We start from the raw sequence: 20221 nt of genomic DNA on the forward strand, positions 1-20221 counted from the left end.
CTCCTGTCATTATTGAAATGGCACATATATATTCCCACCGTTAAAAATTATTTTTTACTAAATTAGAAATACATTCTTTTTACTAACCTATATATAATCTTTTTCACAAATGAATTATTTTTGTAAAAATATATATACCCATATATATACCCTCTTCTTCTAACGGAAGTGAAAAAAATATTTTTAAAAATATTTTTTAAAGTTTTTTACTAAAAAAAATAATACATATAAGGGTATATTTGATCTTTCTCACACATAATTTATTTTTTTGATTCAACGGCTAATTTGAATTTATTATTTAGATGGTCAAATTTATTTTTCTCACTACTTTTATTGTAAAATTTATTATACATGCCCCATTTTTTTATAGATACAAAAACTAAATTATAATATAGCATCAAAAAAATAGTTTTAAATTACAATACAACAACAACAACAACAACAACAACAACCCAGTGAAATCTCACAATGTGGGGTCTGGAGAGGAAAAGTGTACACAGGCCTTAATCCTACTAAGGTAAGACAGCTGTTTTCGAGAGACTCTCGGCTCAATGAAAGCATAAAAGGATGTCAGATACGGCTAAGAAGTTCAAAACGATATGGGAAAGCAAATAACGAAAGAGACACAGATAAAATAGAGTAATCAAAGTACATAAAATAATAGATAATAACCAGTTTTAAATTATAATATAGCTGCAAAATAGTTTTAAATTTTTTTTCTTATTGTTTTCTCTTTTTTCCATTCACACTTTTTTTATTTCTCTTATATCTACACCAAATAATGAAAAAATAAAAATAAAATAAGAATTAGAAACTCAAATAATAATGATTAAAGAAGTCAAAAAAAATATGTGTGAAAAAAAATTATATATACCCCTAAACTTTGCTAAATTATTTTTTTTTACATGTATGGATATATAAATTTTAATTTTTTATTTTTTTTACTTTCTCAAAAAAGATATATACCCATACATGAATTTTTTAAAAACTAAAAATCAAAAAATTAATTTTTTCATTTTCTTAAGATGAAAGGGATATATGTGAGCTATTTTTAATTTGTAACGGTAGGGGGTACATATGTGTCATTTCAATAACGGCAGGGATATATATGGGCTAGTTTTTAAATGGACGGTATATCAGCTCCAAATCATAAAGTTTAGGGGTAAATCATGCCCTTTGCCCACAATAAAATGATTAGTTTACAAATTATAATAAATATAATTATGTTTTTATTTACATAAAAAAATAGTCAGAAATCATCGAAAGTATACACTAAATATACATGATGATACATTCAAAAACACTAAATATAACTTAACTATACATGAAGTATACAATGATTATTTATCGAAATAATTTTTTCTGAATATTTATCAGGCTAGTTAAAGAAGAAGGAAAAGGATGAGAAATAATTAAATGGAAGATTGATTAGAGGTGACTTCGGAAGCAAAAATAATTTTATTACAAGGAATTTTACTTCTTTCTATTCAATCCCGATCAATACAAAATCTCTTTTAAACAGTCCCAAATGCTAGATATGAAATCATCTCGATGTTTCGAGTTTTTTGATATATAATTCGCTCGAAATGATTTATTTTTGCGGCATGTTGACTTGGTTGTGTCAATAGTTAATTCGATTCAATCGATTATTTTTAAAAAAAATGTATCATATCCATTTTTGATCACTTTGTGATATGTATAATTAAAATTAAACTTTTAAAATTGTCTCAAGCATTTCATTTTTGGTGTACGGTTTAATTTTCAATTTTTTTAAAATGTTATTAACGACTATTGCAATGGATCAAATTTGATAAAATTAGTATTTAAAAGTTACAACAACATGAAATAAAATATTTTCACTTTATAACATCCTATATGTCAATTAACAAAAGCAATATACTTATTATTTTTACCATAGTCACATGATGCACTAGTCTTATTATGAAGAGGTGTATAAATTTTTTATTAGATTAAATTGAAAATTATAATTGATTTTGCGGAAAAGAGCCTAAAATGTCCTTGAGCTATTGAAAATGTTATTAAAATGCCCCTCATTCATTTATTGGACCTAAAATGCCATTGACATTCATCTTTAGGTCCAAAAATGACCTTTTCTTTAACAGAAAAGGGCATGAGGGATATTTTTGTACCATTTTCAATAGTTCGATGACATTTTAGGCCCTTTTCCGTAATTAAAATTCTATTAAATAAATTTTGATTTATAATTAATTTTAAATAATTAAATTGTAACCAATAGATGGTCGCCACGTGTTTAAAAAAAATATTCAAATTATTTAATTACAATTCTGTTAAATGAATTTTGATGTATAATTAATTTTAAATAATTAAATTGTAACCAACAGATGGCCGCCACATGTTTAAAAAAATTATTTAAATTATTTAATTTCATATAAAATTTTAAAAATTAATGTCCTGCCATCCACCTTTAGATCCAAAAATGATATTTTCTTTAACATAATTTTAATTAAATAATTTGAATAATTTTTTTTAATACGTGGTGGCCATCTATTGGTTATAATTTAATTATTTAAAATTAATTATAAGTCAAAATTTATTTAACAGAATTTTAATTTCATATAAATTTTTGAAAATTAATGTCCTTGTCATCCACCTTTAGGTCCAAAAATGATCTTTTTTAAAACATAATCTTAGTTAAATAATTTGAATGAAAATGATCCTATGATGTGTCTGTTATTGTGAGTATATGAATCTGCATTATAAAATGATGCAGCGTCGGATAATATCAGTACATGAAATATACTATATGTAAAATAGCTTAATGAAACAACTACCTAAAACTGAGCATACTACACTAAATAAAGAACTTTGAAGTAGACTGAAATAAAGTCAACTTAATAGTAGTGCATGCATGTGTACTTTCACAATAAAATTTTATGATCGAAAATATACATCAATAGAAAATACTAAAAATAATATAGTTTTAATTTTCTTGGGAATTTTCTTACAACCGACATAAACCATGTGAGCAACATGGAGTCCAACAGCTAACCTAGTTGGGAGGATTGCCCTATATCTTTATCAGGGTATAGAACCTATTTATCTAATGTGGATTCATTAACTGAGCCTCAAAGGGCTAAAGGTGTCAACATCAACTGGTGAAAAACCCTTATTCCACAGTGGCAACATAGTTCTGGGACTTGAGTTATCTAAGCCCGCGTCCTCTCGATGCTAAAGAATCCTCCCAAAATAGTCTATATATGCTCATAATATATATCATGAAAATTATAACTGAAAATATACTATGAGTCTTTGCTCAAATCTGTAAATTTGTACTGTATGTGAGACTAAGCTCATAACTATCTGAAACATGCTGAGATATGATCATTGATGACAAATTGAAAAGTCATAATGCATAAACATTGATGGCATATCTAGATGTCACATTGCTTAAGCATTGATGACATATCCGATTGTCATACTAATCATGAATCATATACTTAATAGATTAGTTATAAAACTATTGATATATGTGGCTCTTAGCCCTGAATATAATGAAATTAGCCTTTTTTTTGTATGTTCTTATCTAATCCGAGACCAAAAGGTCAACTTTTTGAAAATCTAATTATGCTTTCTTTCTGAAAATATGTACTTGAGGCAAAACATAATATCTTGAATTCTTTCATGAAATAATGCACTTGAAATCAAAGATAATAATACTTTCTTGAAAATCTTGAAACTTATAACAATCATGAATATTCTAGTGAATCATGAAATAGATTTCTCAATAACTTTAAGAAAACTAGTAAACTTTGCTTGAAAAATCATTGACATGTATTAGAAATCAATTCAAGAAAAAGACACCAGACTCATGAAATTCTTACTAAAAATCATAGGACGTTCGAAGAATATCATCAAGAGATCAAGAATTAATCTCAAAAATTTCAACTCATAAAATCCTAACATGATTCATGACCTTAAACAAACATAATGGCTTGCTTGTGGGGAGAACGGGGTTCCCACACTGAAGGATTAGCTTCACATACCTTAAATGCTCCATAAATCTTGACGAAGAATCCTAACTTGAAGAAGAACGATCAAGAAATCCTTTCTTGAGATTCTTGAATTAGTTTCTTAAAACCCTAAGGCCAATGATTAAGATTTCTATGAATGATTCATGATTATATGAAGGAATTTGAGTTGAAAAGCTTGAAATCCTTGGAGAAAGACTTACCTTAAAGAAGAACTTTGAAATTGATTCATTTCGGTATGGTTCATATCAATCGGTACAATCAATTTTTTAGAAATCATTGACACTCCTAATTGATCTTGTAACTTATTTGGACAATTTTATCTCTGAAAAAAGTGTCAAGTTTACTTCGTTATTGTGAGAAAAGAATTAATTTTACCTTCAATTATATTATCAATGATCCAATACGTTGTTCATTACCATCATCACAATCTTCATCTTCATCGACTAGCAGTTGTGGTGTTGCTAATGCACAAGTCGTTGGGTTAAGTCCCCACTTTTTATTACACTTCCAATCAAATCATTATATGTATCATTCAAGGGACGCTATCACCTTATTCAAAGACTTCCAACTTCAATTTTTTAGAATTTCTTTCTATTCACTCATGTAATCACCATCTACTATATCATATTACACAATAAACATATATTGATCTATGATTGGTTGATAACTGTAATAATTTTAGAACAATAATGTAGGGAAAAAGCTCTTAATGTTAGCAGCCAAGTAGTTGGCTCTCCACTAGCAACAATATTAAATTACGTGGGGCCCACATTCTATTATTATATTTCTTACTTATGGCTATAAATAAGCTATTTGAAATGTTAAAACGTATCATTTTACAAAAACTTTATTTCTCTCCTCATTTCTTCTTCACTTTCAGTATCTTTCTATCTAATTAATTAGTAGCATTAGTATATTATTCATAACACGTTATCAGCACGAGGCTCCGGCTAATTTTCAAGGTAACAAAAGTAGTAAGAATTTTATTTAATTTTATTTCTATAAAATGGCAAATATTTCAAAAATTGAATTTGTTGCTTTGGATATCTCTGGAAAAGATTACTCCTCATGGGCACTAGATGTCGAAATTCATCTTGAATCGATGGGTCTGGCAGAAACCATCAAAGATGATAACACGGCATCTAGTCAAGACCGTGCAAAAGCTATGATTTTCCTCCGCCACCATCTTGACGAGGGTCTTAAATTACAATATCTTACATTAAAAGATCCCTTGAAATTGTGGAAAAATTTAAAAGAAAGGTATGACCACCTGAAGTTGGTCATGCTTCCACAAGCATGTTATGACTGGTTAAATCTGAGACTGATGGACTTTAAAAATATAACTGAATATAATTCTTCTTTATTTAGAATTATAGCTCAGTTAACTTTATGCGGAGATGAAATCACGGAACAAGATAAACTTGAAAAAACGTACTCCACATTTCCACCCGCGAATATGCTCCTGCAGCAGCAATATCGCGAAAAAGGCTTTAAAAAATATTTTGAATTACTTTCTCACGTTCTTATTGCTGAAAGACATAATGAACTATTCATGAAAAATCATGATAGTCGGCCAGTTGGTTCTTTGCCACTCCCTGAAGTGAATCAGGCAAATTCTAACCAACGAGAAAGAGGCCATGGCCCCAGTCGTGGTCGTGGTCGTGGTCGTAGTCAAAGAAAAAATTTTAATCATGATGCTCGGCTGGCACCGAGAAATAACCAGCAATATAAAAGGCAGGGTAAAAAGCCAGAAGCTTTACCGAAGAATAATTCAGAAACAATATGTCATAGATGTGGAGGTGTGGGGCACTGGTCGCGGATTTGCCGGTCATCAAAACGCTTGGTTCAGCTATATCAGGCATCGTTAAAGAGGGCAGAAAATAATCCAGAGACAAATTTTATCTCTGAGGACAATATTGAGCCCATGCATCTGGATGTAGCTGATTTCTTTAATTTTTCAGAAGTAAATATGAATATTGATAAGCCCGATAATATTTAAACAATTCTCTTTGTTGTTGTATGTATTAAATATTATGTTTGTATTTTTCTAGATCCATGTAATAAAATAAAATTTTGTATAATAAATTATGTATTAATTATAATATTTACTTTCTTTCTTTGTGAAAAAAATATGGAAATGCCTCAAATCTTGTTTGGATCAATGATAAATCACGAGGATATTTGTGTAATTGATAGTGGAATAACCCATGCTATATTTAAAGACGAGAAATATTTTTCCAATTTACTTAGAAGAAAAGCTAATGTTACTACAATTTCTGATAATTCAAAAATGATAGAAGGCTCCGGAAGAGCTACTATAATTCTGCCTAAGGGAACAAAAATTGTTATAGAAGATGCACTATTTTCTTCTAAATCCTCAAAAAACTTGTTAAGTTTTAAAGATATCTGCAGCAATGGATATCATGTTGAGACACTAAATGAAATAAATATTGAATATCTTGGTATAACCAAGAGTGTCTCAGGCCAGAAATATATTTTGGAAAAATTACCAACTTTGTCATCTGGCTTATATTATGCAAAAATTAGTGCAATTGAAGCGCATATGATCGTAAACCAGAAGTTTACTGATCCAAATACATTTGTGCTATGACATGATCGAATAGGTCATCCTGAATCAATAATGATGAGACGAATTCTTGAAAATTCAACTGGACATCCGTTAAAGAACCAGAAGATTCTTACAAATGATGAATTTTCATGTGCTGCTTGTTATCAAGGCAAATTAATTGCCAGACCATCGACCTTGAAGGTTGGCATCGAATCTCCTGGTTTTTTAGAGCGTATACATGGAGATATATGTGGACCTATTCATCCACCTAGTGGATTGTTTAGATATTTTATGGTCCTAATAGATGCATCATCTAGATGGTCTCATGTGTGCCTGTTATCATCTCGCAACTTGGCGTTTGCGAAGTTGTTAGCATAAATAATCAGATTGAGAGCGCAATTCCCAGATTATCCAATTAAGGCCATTCGCCTTGATAATGCTGGAGAATTTACATCCCAAGCATTTAATGATTATTGCTTATCAATTGGGATAAAAATTGAACATCCTGTTGCTCATGTTCATACTCAAAATGGCATTGCAGAGTCATTTATTAAGCGCCTACAATTGATAGCAAGACCTCTACTAATGAAAATAAAATTGTCAATTACTGTTTGGGGTCATGCTATCTTACATGCAGCAGCACTTGTCCGTCTCAGACCGACACATTATAATAAATACTCTCCATCGCAATTAGTATTTGGTCATGAACCAAATATAGCCCATTTAAGAATTTTTGGTTGTGCGGTATATGTGCCTGTAGCACCACCACAACGTACAAAAATGGGCCCTCAACGAAGGTTGGGCATATATGTTGGGTTTGACTCACCCTCCATAATTCGATACCTTGAACCGTTGACTGGAGATTTATTCACTGCTCGATTTGCAGATTGTCGGTTTGATGAAACAATTTTCCCGCCATTAGGGGGAGAGAAAAAGGAACCCGAAAAAGAAAAAGAAATTGCGTGGAAAGTTTCATCACTATCACATTTTGATCCACGTACCCGCACATGTGAACAGGAAATCCAGAAGATTATCCACTTGCAGAAAATAGCAAATCAAATGCCAGATGCATTTACTGATTTGAAACGGATAACTAAGTCACATATCCCTGCAGTGAATGTACCTATCCGGATTGATGTCCCAAAAGGACCATCTACAAGTATTATAGCTTCTGAATCCCAAACACGCCAGAAGCGTGGTAGACCGTTGGGTTCAAAGGATAAAAATCCTAGAAAAAGAAGCATAAGAAATAATAAAGATGATACTACACACGAATTTCCTGAAGAAGGTCAAGGTTTGAGTAATCCTGATATTCCTGAAGAAATCAGTGAACCCGAGACTCAAGTGAATGAAGAACATTCAATAAGTTCTACCGGTGATGAGATAAATTTAGATCGATCAAAAATTATGGTGGATAATGTTTTTGCATATAATGTTGCAATTAACCTCATGCAAGATAGTGAAAGTCTTGAACCTAAATCCATCGAAGATTGTCGACGTAGATGTGATTGGCCAGAATGGCAAAAGGCAATTCAATCAGAATTAGACTCACTTGCTAAACGTGAGGTTTTTGGACCTGTAGTCCAAACCCCTGAAGGTGTAAAACCAGTTGGTTATAAATGGGTTTTTGTTAGAAAACGAAATGAGAGAAATGAAATTGTAAGATATAAGGCACGCCTTGTTGCACAAGGATTCTCTCAAAGACCCGGAGTCAACTATGAAGAAACATATTCACCGGTTATGGATGGAATAACATTTCGATATCTCATCAGTTTAGCTGTACATAAAAATCTTGAAATACACCTAATGGATGTGGTTACAGCTTACCTTTATGGTTCACTTGATAATAAAATTTACATGAAAATCCCAGAAGGATTAAAATTACCTGAAGCATGTAAAAAATCTCGAGAAGTATACTCAATAAAATTACAAAGATCATTATATGGTCTGAAACAATCAGGGCGCATGTGGTATAATCGCCTAAGTGAGTACTTAATAAATGAAGGCTATATTAATGATGTTATTTGTCCATGTGTTTTTATTAAGAAAACGGAATCAGAGTTTGTTATACTCGCTGTTTATGTTGATGACATAAATCTCATTAGAACCCCTAAAGAGGTCCAAAAGGCAATTGAATATCTAAAGAAAGAATTTGAAATGAAAGACCTTGGAAAGACAAAATTTTGTCTAGGTCTGCAAATTGAACATTTAGCAGATGGAGTTTTTGTCCATCAATCTGCCTACACTGAGAAAATCTTAAAAAGATTTTACATGGACAAAGCACATCCATTAAGTACTCCAATGGTTGTTCGATCACTTGAAGTGGAAAAGGATCAGTTTCGACCTCCAGAAGAGGATGAAGAAATTCTTGGTCCTGAAGTACCATATCTCAGTGCTATTGGTGCACTTATGTACCTTGCTAACACAACTAGGCCTGATATAACATTTTCTGTAAATTTGCTAGCAAGGTATAGTTCATCCCCAACGCGAAGGCATTGGAACGGTATCAAACATATTTTGCGATACCTGAAGGGTACTATTGATATGGGTTTGTTTTATACTAACAAAGGTTGCGCAGACCTTATTGGTTATGCAGATGCAGGTTATTTATCAGACCCACATAAAGCTCGATCTCAGACAGGTTATCTGTTTACACACGGAGGGACTGCTATATCATGGCGATCTACAAAACAGTCCATTGCTGCTACTTCTTCAAATCATGCTGAAATAATAGCAATTCATGAAGCAAGTAGAGAATGTGTGTGGTTGAGATCGATGATACAGTTCATCAAAGAAAGATGTGGCCTAGAAAATAATGTTAAAATACCCACAATTATATTCGAAGACAATGCTGCGTGCATAACTCAATTGAAAGGTGGCTTCATAAAAGGAGACAGAATGAAACACATTTCACCAAAATTATTCTTCACACATGATCTTCAGAAGAATGGTGAAATTGATGTACAACAAGTTCGTTCAAGTGATAATCTTGCAGATTTATTCACAAAGGCATTACCAACATCAACTTTTGAGAAGCTAAGGCATAAGGTTGGAATGCGCCGTCTCCAAAATATCAAATGAAGCTTTCATCAGGGGGAGTAAATACGCGCTGCACTCTTTTTTCCTTAACCAAGGTTTTGTCCCACTGGGTTTTCCTGGTAAGGTTTTTAATGAGGCAGCAATCAAGGCGTATTACCAGATATGTGTATTTTTTTTTCCAGTGGATTTTTCCTAGTAATTTTTTTTAAGACACAACACGTGGACATCCAAGGGGGAGTATTAGCAGCCAAGTAGTTGGCTCTCCACTAGCAACAATATTAAATTACGTGGGGCCCACATTCTATTATTATATTTCTTACTTATGGCTATAAATAAGCCATTTGCAATGTTAAAACGTATCATTTTACAAAAACTTTATTTCTCTCCTCATTTCTTCTTCACTTTCAGTATCTTTCTATCTAATTAATTAGTAGCATTAGTATATTATTCATAACACTTAACAATTACTATTTGAGCTATTGAAATAAAAGAGATAATATTTAAAATAGTCCAAACTATTTTCTCAGAAAGTCCATCAACTTTAATTTTTAACTCAAAAAATCATTCAACTTTGGACTCATTTATCAGAAAACCGCTCAATAAAAAAAAATAAAAGGCTCATGTAATATTTTAAACTTGACATAAATATCTATTAAGACCTTTTTTTTAAAGATTTTTTTTTTTTGAAACTTATAGAATGTTTTTTAAACTACATATTTTTCCAATTGAGTCAATCCACAAGAAGTAGTAATAGATAATTTACTTCCTTATCTATAGACAGGGATGATATAGTCCATTTCCAGTCCCTTTGAAGATCTCTTGAGGAGCAACAATGGCGGGACTCACCAATCTCAAGCTATCTCTGTTTCCCAATTCTTGTTCACTCTCCTCTTCTTCCTCTCTTTCCTCAAACCCATTCCTTGTTTCTACCTCCATTTTCTGCAGAAATTCCCACCGCTTCCCAAGTAAGTAACTCTTAGTTTCCCCCTAATTCTTTAGTATTTAGTGACTATGACAATGTTCTTGTTTTCTTCTACTTAAAACTTTTTGTGGGTATTCTTAATTTTTCTTTTTTTGCTCATTTTTTTTCAGAGATATTTGCGTTTTCGAGCAATGATATTAAAGTGGGCAGCAACATTGAAGTGGATGGAGCTCCTTGCAAGGTTATAGGTGATTAATGAACACCCACTATTTCATATTACTATCTTTATTTATAATCCAACATGATAGTTATAAAAAAAATTCTGCCTGAATATTATGTAATCCTCATAGTAAGGGCTGATCCAGGTAGAGCCAAGTGTTTCATCCGTACCCTGCCGAAAATTACACGTTAAAATTATTTTTATGTATATCTTGTAGTTGTTGAACCCCTTTGGCTTTTTCGTGTGTTTACTTGTTCATATTTTGAATTCATTAGTGAAAATTCTGCCTCTGCCACTACTTTATAGTGCATTGTTGCTAATTTGATTTTAGATTTTTATTGCTTGATTATGCTAAGCATCTATTAGTTTTTTCACAAGTAAGGGAAAAGGGTTGTGAATAAGCTCTATTAATCTATGTAGTATGTGAAAAATTCTTGCTTTGGAGTTTAGACAGACAAGTAATTAGTCTCAAAGAAGTAAAATTTGCAATACATTTTACAATTATGGAAGTTAATATTTTTTTGGTATGTTTGAAATTTAATAGCAATGTGTGATTGACAACCATATTTTATCCTACTGACCCCGAATAAAAGGATGATTACTACTAAAAATACACAACCTAGAGCAAGACTAGAGGATTCCGAGTGAAGTTTGGTTTCATGATTACAATGAATGAATGAATGGATTATGCTAAAATTTGCTTAGAGCATTGTTGGTCCACTCAGACTCTAGATTTTGCTAGCTGCTATAAAACAGCTTGTTTTGCTGTTCAGATGTCTATATAGGTTACCCAGACAATGTTTTGGGACTGTGATAAACTCAAAACTTTTGTATACATGGACAATTGACTGTTATTTTACTTGTAGTTCATAAAGCAGAATTCAAAAAAAAAGCTGATTTTGTGATTACAAATACATATATATGAATAGTTTGATATTGAGTACACCTAAAATTTGGTTGACTCTTTTTAATGTTTGATAATACTTATCATTTGGGTGTGTTTAGAGTTTCTTCATGTAAAGCCTGGGAAAGGGGCTGCGTTTGTGAGGACCACATTGCGCAACTATGTAACAGGGAACAGTGTTGAGAAAACTTTCCGAGCTGGAAGTAAGGTAATATCTTTGGAACCACCTGCTCTTCTATGCTTTTCCTTTTAGTCTGTATGTTTATATGCTCTCAGTGGATTTTATTGCCTAGGTCACACCACAATGCCACATTCATGTCATCTATAATAAGAACTTGTTATGTAGCACGAGCCATTCTTTTTGAATCAACCAATTGACTTTGTAGAATACCTTCGGACAAACTGAGGAACTACGAATGGGCAATATATTTCAACCATTTGTTATTTTTCATACAAGAAATGAAATAGTTGGCGGCCTTTCAAAATTCACTTTAGTTTGAGTCTTCTTTTGTGTGTTTTGATGCTAGTGGGAATTGTCCAGAAAACCTTCTATAAGTGATAAAGAGTCTACTTTTGAGTGTTAAATGAACCTTGGGAAACTTTTTGTTAGGGGTAGCAGTCCCCTCTCTGAGCTTTAGCGATGCAACAGATTAACTGCCTTCTTATGGGTAGATATTAACTTTTCTCCACAAATTGCTCCATCGAGTTATCTTCAGCAACCTGTTTGTATTAACTCTTCTGAGCATTTCTTAAGAAAACTGTCAAACTTTATATTTTCCCTTTATAATCATTGTAGTCGCGCCTGAAATTATAGAAGTAACTTTTAATCCAAATGAAGATGAAAGATTTTCCAGCCACTGTGGATAAATTATTCAGATTTGCTTTCTTTGATGGTCTTATTTAGTTGAGTATCCTTGGAATTTGGTGGTGAAGAGTTGGACCCTCGATCTCCCTAAGGGTGTCTGCTTGATAGATTAGATGTCAAAATACATGTTGTCACGCCTCGAGAGGGTACCCTAGGCGTAGCCGACACTCGAAGACCACTGCTGGTCCCCAAGCGAACCACTTGGTCCAATCACGTATTCATTCATTCAGTAGAAGACTTAAAACAACAGAAAAGGGGACAATCAAGTGGGCTAACTAAATCAACAACTCAAGAAAAAAAATAACGTATTTAAATCAAATCTCAACTCAACTCCATGTCAAAGAATAGTTTTGAAAACCAAAACAATAACTCAACACTATCACTATCTGTCTATAAAGCCTCCATCACTATCCGGAAGGTGTCAATAAGTCCATGGCTACCCAAAAGAAAAATCTCGAAAGTAAAACGAAATACTATGATTCCCCTGAAAGCAAGGAGGTTTCACCACTATCAGGAAAGGAAAATAGATCTTCAACGGAACACCTGTTGATGATCTCTAGCACCTTTATCTGTATCATAAAACAATGCAAGCCAAATGGCGTCAATACATGGAATGTACGAGTATGTAAAATAGCAGGAAAGGAATGCAATCAACAGACTCAACATCAATCAACTCATCTCAAGGGACTCAACTCCACAATCAACTCAACTTAATAAGGAATGCAAGTTTAAAATAAACAATGCTCTTAAAGAGAAATAAACTCAGTAATATTCAACTCAACAATCAAGCCATTTATTTTGGACCTTTGGGAGTTTTTCTTATCCAACCACCACCACCTATGTGCCAGTGATGTACAACGAGTCGACGTCGTTGTCACATCCATCCAATACTTTTCCACGGTAAGGGACGAATCAACCAATCTTGGATCCATAATTAATCAAATCAGTCCTTTTTTGGGACAAAAGGCAAACATTCGATTTTACGGTTCAATCCTCTCTTACGCTGGCTACGTAGTTATTGAGTTCGAGTTGTTAGCTACTCTCACTCAATTCGGTGCTCGATACTCCTCCCAAGACTCAATATGCTCATAAGACTCAAATCAAATCAAATCTCCTCATCTAGTCACATTGGACTCTAATCAACTCAATCCGATCTCAATCATCAATTCTTTCATTTAGGCTTCTTTCCAAGTCTCATTCATGACTCATCAAGACTCTGAATCAACAATCATTTAGACTCCAAAATATTCAAGTTCAAACGATAATAAATGTAAAGACTTCTAATTTGCAACCAAAGTTCGACTCATTCTCATTCAACATTCACCCATCAAACCTTCAAGACTAAAATCAGATTATAAAACATTAAAAATAATACTCAATTAGGGTTCATGGGAATGAAGGCATGAACGGGTATCTCAATTACTCAACTCATCAACATCAGCAAGACATAATCAAATTTGTATATGCAAAGACTCATTAGGAGCATAAATATATCAAGAAAACTCAAATCATAGGAACATTCAAATTCCACTCTAGGATCAATTCAACTCAAAGAAGATGTAGGGCACGTGGATGAACATAGTCCCACGTTCTGGTAAGCCTTACATACCTGGAACTCGAAGAACAATGGAAACTTGAAAGATGGAAGTGAACACTTGAACCCTAGTCTCTTTCTCCTCTCCAATACTTGCTCTCAATTTAAGTGTTAATGAGAGTCTAGGTGTTCGGGGTACTGATAAAGGACTCAAAATAGTCCCAAAACGTCAGGGTTTTGATTTGGGAAGGGTGAAAAAAGACCGAACTATCCTTCATTAAAACTGAGTCGGGCACTTTCATGGACGTCCACCACGGTCCGTATAACTCACCACAGTCCGTGGTGAGTGGTCGTGGTCCTGGACTTAAACTCATATTGGGGGTGTCGGCTTCACGGGGACCACCACGGTCCGTAGTGGTCACTACGGGCTGTGAAAGACCTCATGAGATTGACCCATCCCAAGGCTCTGGGGGGTTGGGCTTCACGGACCCTGTGAAGACCATTACGGGTCGTGGATCCCTCTCGCGGTCCTTGCATGCTCCAAGGTCCTGAGGGTGAGAATCACAGACGGCTTCACGGTTCGTGGTGAGCACCACGGGCCGTAGAGCCCTCCGTGGTCCTTCCCTTCCCTTTTTCCCTGATGCTAGGCCTTCTTCACGGACCATCTTCACAAGCCGTGAAGCTCAATACGGCCCGTGAAGAGTCCCATGGTCGGCCTCTAGTGCAATTTTCCAGATCATTTCTAGCTTGTTTCGGCTAGTGACTTCAGGGGTGTTACACATGTCATGGTTTTTGTTTCTACAATCAAAATTTCTTGATTAGGTATCGTACCTGAGAGAGAGAAAATGTTTGAGACGATTTTGTATGTACAATGGCTGGCAGTTGATGGATTTTTAATTGATGAAAGTTTCATGTTGACGGCATGGCTGATTATACTGGTGTCTGACCAATCTGCAAAGATGCTGTGTTTAGATTACTGTGATTGTGAATATTACTTTTAAGGCTTTTATTTTTGGTGTATATAAGAGAAACAACCAGTTGACGAGTTGTTGAGATGTTCTGGAGCTTGTGGTGAACAAATGACATTGGCTTGTGTTCATGATGATGCTGATGGTAGCACAAGCAGGGACAAATTTGGTTGTAAATGTTGTGATGAATTTGGTGATCATAGGGCTCTTTGAGAAGGAGAAAATATGGATTTCTGGGGCTGATACTGGTTACTAGATGAACTTTGACAAAGTAATGCAGCTGCTGTAGTCATCATATTAGCATATAACTTTTTCCTGGAAGGTGAGTAAATATCATGCTCATCATGTAGTCTCTCGTCCGAGTAAGTAGCTCATTATGTTTGGAGATGGATTAGTTAGTCTGAGGAGAAATACTAATGCACATTATGAATTGACTAAAGAAATTAAATGAATACCTGCTTTAGTTGTCAAGGGGCATCGGATGATATAGAATGAAAGAAGTGAATCACAAGAGAACTACAGTCGGACTATGCAAAATTATAGAATGGTACTGAAGCAAGATATGTATCATGATTCATGAGAGTTTATTAGTTTGCTTTCCGCCCCCACAAGGTGGAAATCAGCTTATAACGAAAGGTGTCATTTACCTTTTCTCAATTTGGGGATTACTACGAAATCTAGGACTGAGAATGAAAGAAGTACTCTCTATTCCATATTAAGTGAATTTGTGAGGCAATGCACACCCATCAAGGAAAAAAGTTTAGGACATAAATTGAACACTACCTTCCACTTTTGCCCTTTTAGTTATTCTCAAACTATTTTTGAAAATATAAATAATTCAAAGTAAAATCATAAATATGAGTAATTAACTCTCTTGAAGTTATCACCTAGAAAGTGTAAATGAGGGGCAAAAATGAAAGAAATTTCCAACAACTCTCTTGAACTTTGAACAATTCATTTATTTTAAACATTGAAAAAAGACTCACTACTCCCTCCGTCCCATTTTAGTTGTCATGTTGTGCTTTTCGAAAGTCAATTTTACTAATTTTTAAAGTTAAATTATATTACTTTAACTCAATATTATAAAGTAAAAAAATAGATATTCAAAAACTATACGAAAAGTAATATAAGTTACAATTTTTTTCATATCAATATGATTAAAAAATATATCTTAAAATGTTAGTCAAAGTTCATATAGTTTGACTCTCAAAAAGAAAACCATGACAACTAAAATGGAACGGAGGGAGTAATATGGTATAGAGGGAGTATAAAGCAAGGATGTACAACCTCAAACTTCATTTATACAATTCAAATAATTGTTATTACATTGTGTATACGACCTAATACTCTTTATCTCTTTTTAGTTGACTGTCGAAATGGTACATAAATTATACAACCATACTACAGAAAATAAAGGCAGGAATTCGTAACTTTGTGGTGTAAGCTCCTTTTTAATAGGAATGCCATCACTAATCTTGTTGTTTGACTTTCACCAGGCAATAGAAAGTCTGTCGAAGGCAGTGTGGAAGTTCCTTTCCTCCCTGTTTTAGAACATAAAATACATTACAATCTACTGAAAGACTGTCAGATCTAATACATTGATAATGGACCTGCAACTTTGACGTCAGTTCTTTTTCTCAACCAAATTGACGCTGCTTATGTGATTTTAAATTTCAGTTGACATTCAAATATCTCTGCAGATAGAAGAGGCAAATATCTACAAGGAGACAAAGCAATTCACCTATAAGGATGGTGCCCAGTATGTTTTCATGGATCTGGTAAAGTACAGTAACTTTTAATAGAGTGGGCATGCTTATGCAGGTTATTTTTATAGAGCTCCCAAATCCCAATCTGTTGAAGTGACACTCCGCCATCTTTCTCCCTCCCTCCCTCCAAAAAGAAAAAGAAAATGAACTAGCATAAACCTTGCTTCTTGTCGATGGACTTGGTTAATTGAGGGATTATGCCTAACTCTAGCAGCAATTCTCTTTTTACTACTATTAGCATTTGAAATGCTGCTACTTTTATCTTTATTAATATTTAGCCCGTGTAGTATTATGGATATTTTGTCTTTCATCTTACCCTTTTGGCACATAAAACTAGACCCAAATTCAAGGAGCTTTAGCACATATAAGTGTGGGCATCAAGATTCGGCTGATTTATTTGGTTTTGGTGAAGTTCTAAATATCTGATCGATAGTTGCACCTCACAAGTCCCTTAATTGTGGGCTCTGCCCTTTCTTATCCTGATTTAGCTATGCTATTCTGACAGGTGACAGGTTAAAGTGGTTCATTCAAATACTTGAGAATAGAAGTATAGTTGTGCATTTCACAGAATTTAAAGTTTTACTCTTTTGTATGTTTGATGTAATCTGAAACAGGAAAATGATGTAAATATTTTTGTGAACTTCATGGTCTCCCTATATTTGGTTAAAGGGATCTGAAAGTCCTTTTTCATTAAATATCTGTACCTTTTGGTGCATATGGACAAAATACCTATAAAAACACAAAAGAAAAAGTTTAATGTGGCTCTCTAATGTCTTAATTGGTTACATTACTCGTGTGGAATGTGGATCAAGTTCCCTCCAATTCTCCTTATCCATACCCACTTTTAGGAAGGATGAATTAGAATTTGGTTTTCTGTTCCCCCTTATATATTCACTGTATATACTATGGTAACTTTGGGGCAATTTCTATTGCAGACTAGTTATGAAGAATATCGTCTAAATGAAAAAGATGTTGGAGATAAAGCGAAGTTTCTAAAAGAGGGCATGGACTGCAGTTTGCTTTTCTGGAACGGGAAGGTATTTTCCAATGCTGAACTTATTTTTAAGTGTTTGCACTTCTGATTTTCTACTTTATAAGTGTCAATTGGGAATCTCAGTCTCTCACATTGATCCTATAGCTTGTCTTGTAGAAGCAAGATCTTTTAGTATTTTTTTTAATCGTAATCAGTATACTAATGTTAATATTTCTGTAGGTGATCGACTTTGAATTGCCTATAACAGTAAAGTTGACAGTGGTGGACGTTGATCCAGGCGTCAAAGGTGACACTGCCCAAGGTAATCATTTATTGTTTTCTACCTTGAACAATTGGACTGGAAGTCCTGGAAGGGGATTTCAGAGGCATACACGCTTCATGCCTTCGAACTATATTCTTTTTTTTAATGACAAGGGAAACCCGCAGCCGTTACCCTTTTGGGTGCGCACAGAGTAAAACCCCTGCTCCAATATAATAGCTCGCAAATCACACAGGAGAGGTAACCCGCACTAGGCAAGCCCGGTGCAACGAGCTCGACCCAGAAAGGAAACCCCTTGCCTTCGTTGGCAAGGGGTTTCGAACTTGAGACCTCCAAACATGGAAGTCCCAAGCCCAAACCACTGGGCCACCCCGAAGGGTCATGCCTTCAAACTATAGCAGAGGAGTAAAGCAATAATGCGCTATAATCTTGTGAAGGTTGATTTTTTTTCTTTCGGGATATATTCTCAACTGTCTACCTTGATTCCTCCAAGAAGAGAAAATTAGTGTGACCTTGGTCTTTTTCCTTTTCCCCCTTTGCTTTCTGTTGGGTTGGGATGGGGGAGCTAAGTCTTACTCTGAAATCCCCATTTTCATCCTGCTATCATTGATGACATTTGTAGAAACCATTGATGACATCCCACTTCCTTGTTTCATTATAGTTTATCGAGAATTTTTGCAGTTACATAGAAAATGTCTTAGCAAGGAGTATAGTCATATGTAAGTATTGAATATTGACTTGCATTCAAGGTGTATGGAAAACTCTTTCCTATGTGCCTATGACTCGATTCTAATAGGGCTATAGCATTATAAATTAACCATGTCTTTTTGTTCGTCTCAGTGTCAACCATTGAAATTCTTGACACTCGATCTGCCAAACCTATGGCTACTATGATGCCAAATATCTATTTGATTGTCAATCTGATCTGTATTATGTGGCAGGTGGATCAAAGCCAGCAACCCTCGACACCGGTGCAGTTGTTAATGTTCCGTTATTCATAAATAGAGGGGAGGAAATTATGGTTGATACTAGAAATGGACAATACATGAGCCGCGCATAGGTTGCTTCAGATACAATTTTGTAACAACTGAAACTTTTTGTATGTATTAGAACTTAGTATTTGCAGGAGTAACATTAGAGGACCCCATTGAGATGCTATTGGAAACCTTTTGTTTTCTACTGATTTGAGTAGCCAAGGGAGTGGTGTACAAATGGGAAGTAAAAGTAATCAAACAAATGATCCTTGTTTTGCTGTCAATTTACCTTCCAAAACATAACTCTAAAAACATTGTGAGTAGTGAAGCCTTTTGCCTTCATAAAGTCTACAGTCCATACACTGATCTTAATAACATTTGGATACCTTTATGATTGATGATTTCTATTAGTTGGAGAAAGTCCTCATCATATCTCTTGATCAAACTAGAGATCGACTATATTTTCAATTGTTTTGGGCTATTAATGCGCCTGTTATTTTACTCTTCTCTATTTAAATACTTGATTTGAGACTACTCTCAATTCATAACTTGCCTAATCACACATCGCACGGCTGATATACTTTTTTCATTCATTCAAAGCTCTCTCTTTTCTTTTCTCTTTTGCAATCAACTTAATGATTAAGCTATAGATTTTTAAATATTTTTGAAAAATTAGATTTGGGTGAAGTTTCAAAATGTGTTTGGATATAATTTTGGAGGGATTACACAAATCTCATCGTGTTAAGAACTAATTACATCATTTGATGTCACTAGTAAAAGCTTTTAAGAATCAAGACACAACTCCAAAACTCAACAAAAACCAAATTAAAGGAAGTAACAAGGAAATCTAAAGGTAGATGACATCTGAGAAGACTATAGATCAACCAAATAGCTATCTTAGAATCTCAAGGAATGCTTTGAATAATTATCAATCACCGGTCTAAAGTATTCGGCTCGGAACCTACATAACAAGGTGTGGAGGAAACACAATAATGAGTACAAATCCACGTGTACTCAACAACATCATCGATGGACCCAAATTCAAAGGGATAACGAGGATCGGCCCTAAACTTTTCTATTTTGATACTCATCACAAATACTACTAACCTCACCTAACACAAATCCGAACTAGCAGCTAATGTCATCAACAAACAAATAATACATCAAGTCCAGATATCTCAAATCACATTCAAA

General features: G+C 34.0%; 1 protein-coding gene and 1 long non-coding RNA gene across 2 annotated transcripts; one reads left to right on the forward strand and one right to left on the reverse strand.

The window, feature by feature from the left end:
* Window positions 1-2943: 2943 nt before the first annotated feature.
* On the reverse strand, window positions 2944-4668 carry LOC129877386 (uncharacterized). The gene is made up of 2 exons (XR_008763533.1): window positions 4389-4668; window positions 2944-4121 (listed from the first exon to the last, which is right to left on the reverse strand). It is a non-coding gene; the product is annotated as an uncharacterized LOC129877386 (long non-coding RNA).
* Window positions 4669-10348: 5680 nt separating this feature from the next.
* On the forward strand, window positions 10349-19421 carry LOC129876586 (uncharacterized). The gene is made up of 7 exons (XM_055952056.1): window positions 10349-10586; window positions 10714-10791; window positions 11769-11875; window positions 16735-16812; window positions 17736-17837; window positions 18014-18095; window positions 18995-19421. The coding sequence occupies exons 1-7, from the start codon at window positions 10454-10456 to the stop codon at window positions 19111-19113; spliced, it is 699 nt and encodes a 232-aa protein (XP_055808031.1). The 5' UTR covers window positions 10349-10453; the 3' UTR covers window positions 19114-19421.
* Window positions 19422-20221: the final 800 nt, after the last annotated feature.

The sequence above is a fragment of the Solanum dulcamara genome, chromosome 12, assembly GCF_947179165.1.
Source record: "Solanum dulcamara chromosome 12, daSolDulc1.2, whole genome shotgun sequence".
NCBI classification, from domain to species: domain Eukaryota; kingdom Viridiplantae; phylum Streptophyta; class Magnoliopsida; order Solanales; family Solanaceae; genus Solanum; species Solanum dulcamara.

What these genes read in the sequence shown, in the direction of transcription:
- LOC129876586 (XM_055952056.1), top strand. Translation starts at nt 10,454, where the DNA reads ATGGCGGGACTCACCAATCTCAAGCTATCTCTGTTTCCCAATTCTTGT. An exon ending in AAATTCCCACCGCTTCCCAA is followed by an intron (nt 10,587 to 10,713) that starts GTAAGTAACTCT and finishes ATTTTTTTTCAG; the next exon opens with AGATATTTGCGTTTTCGAGC. An exon ending in CTTTCCGAGCTGGAAGTAAG is followed by an intron (nt 11,876 to 16,734) that starts GTAATATCTTTG and finishes ATATCTCTGCAG; the next exon opens with ATAGAAGAGGCAAATATCTA.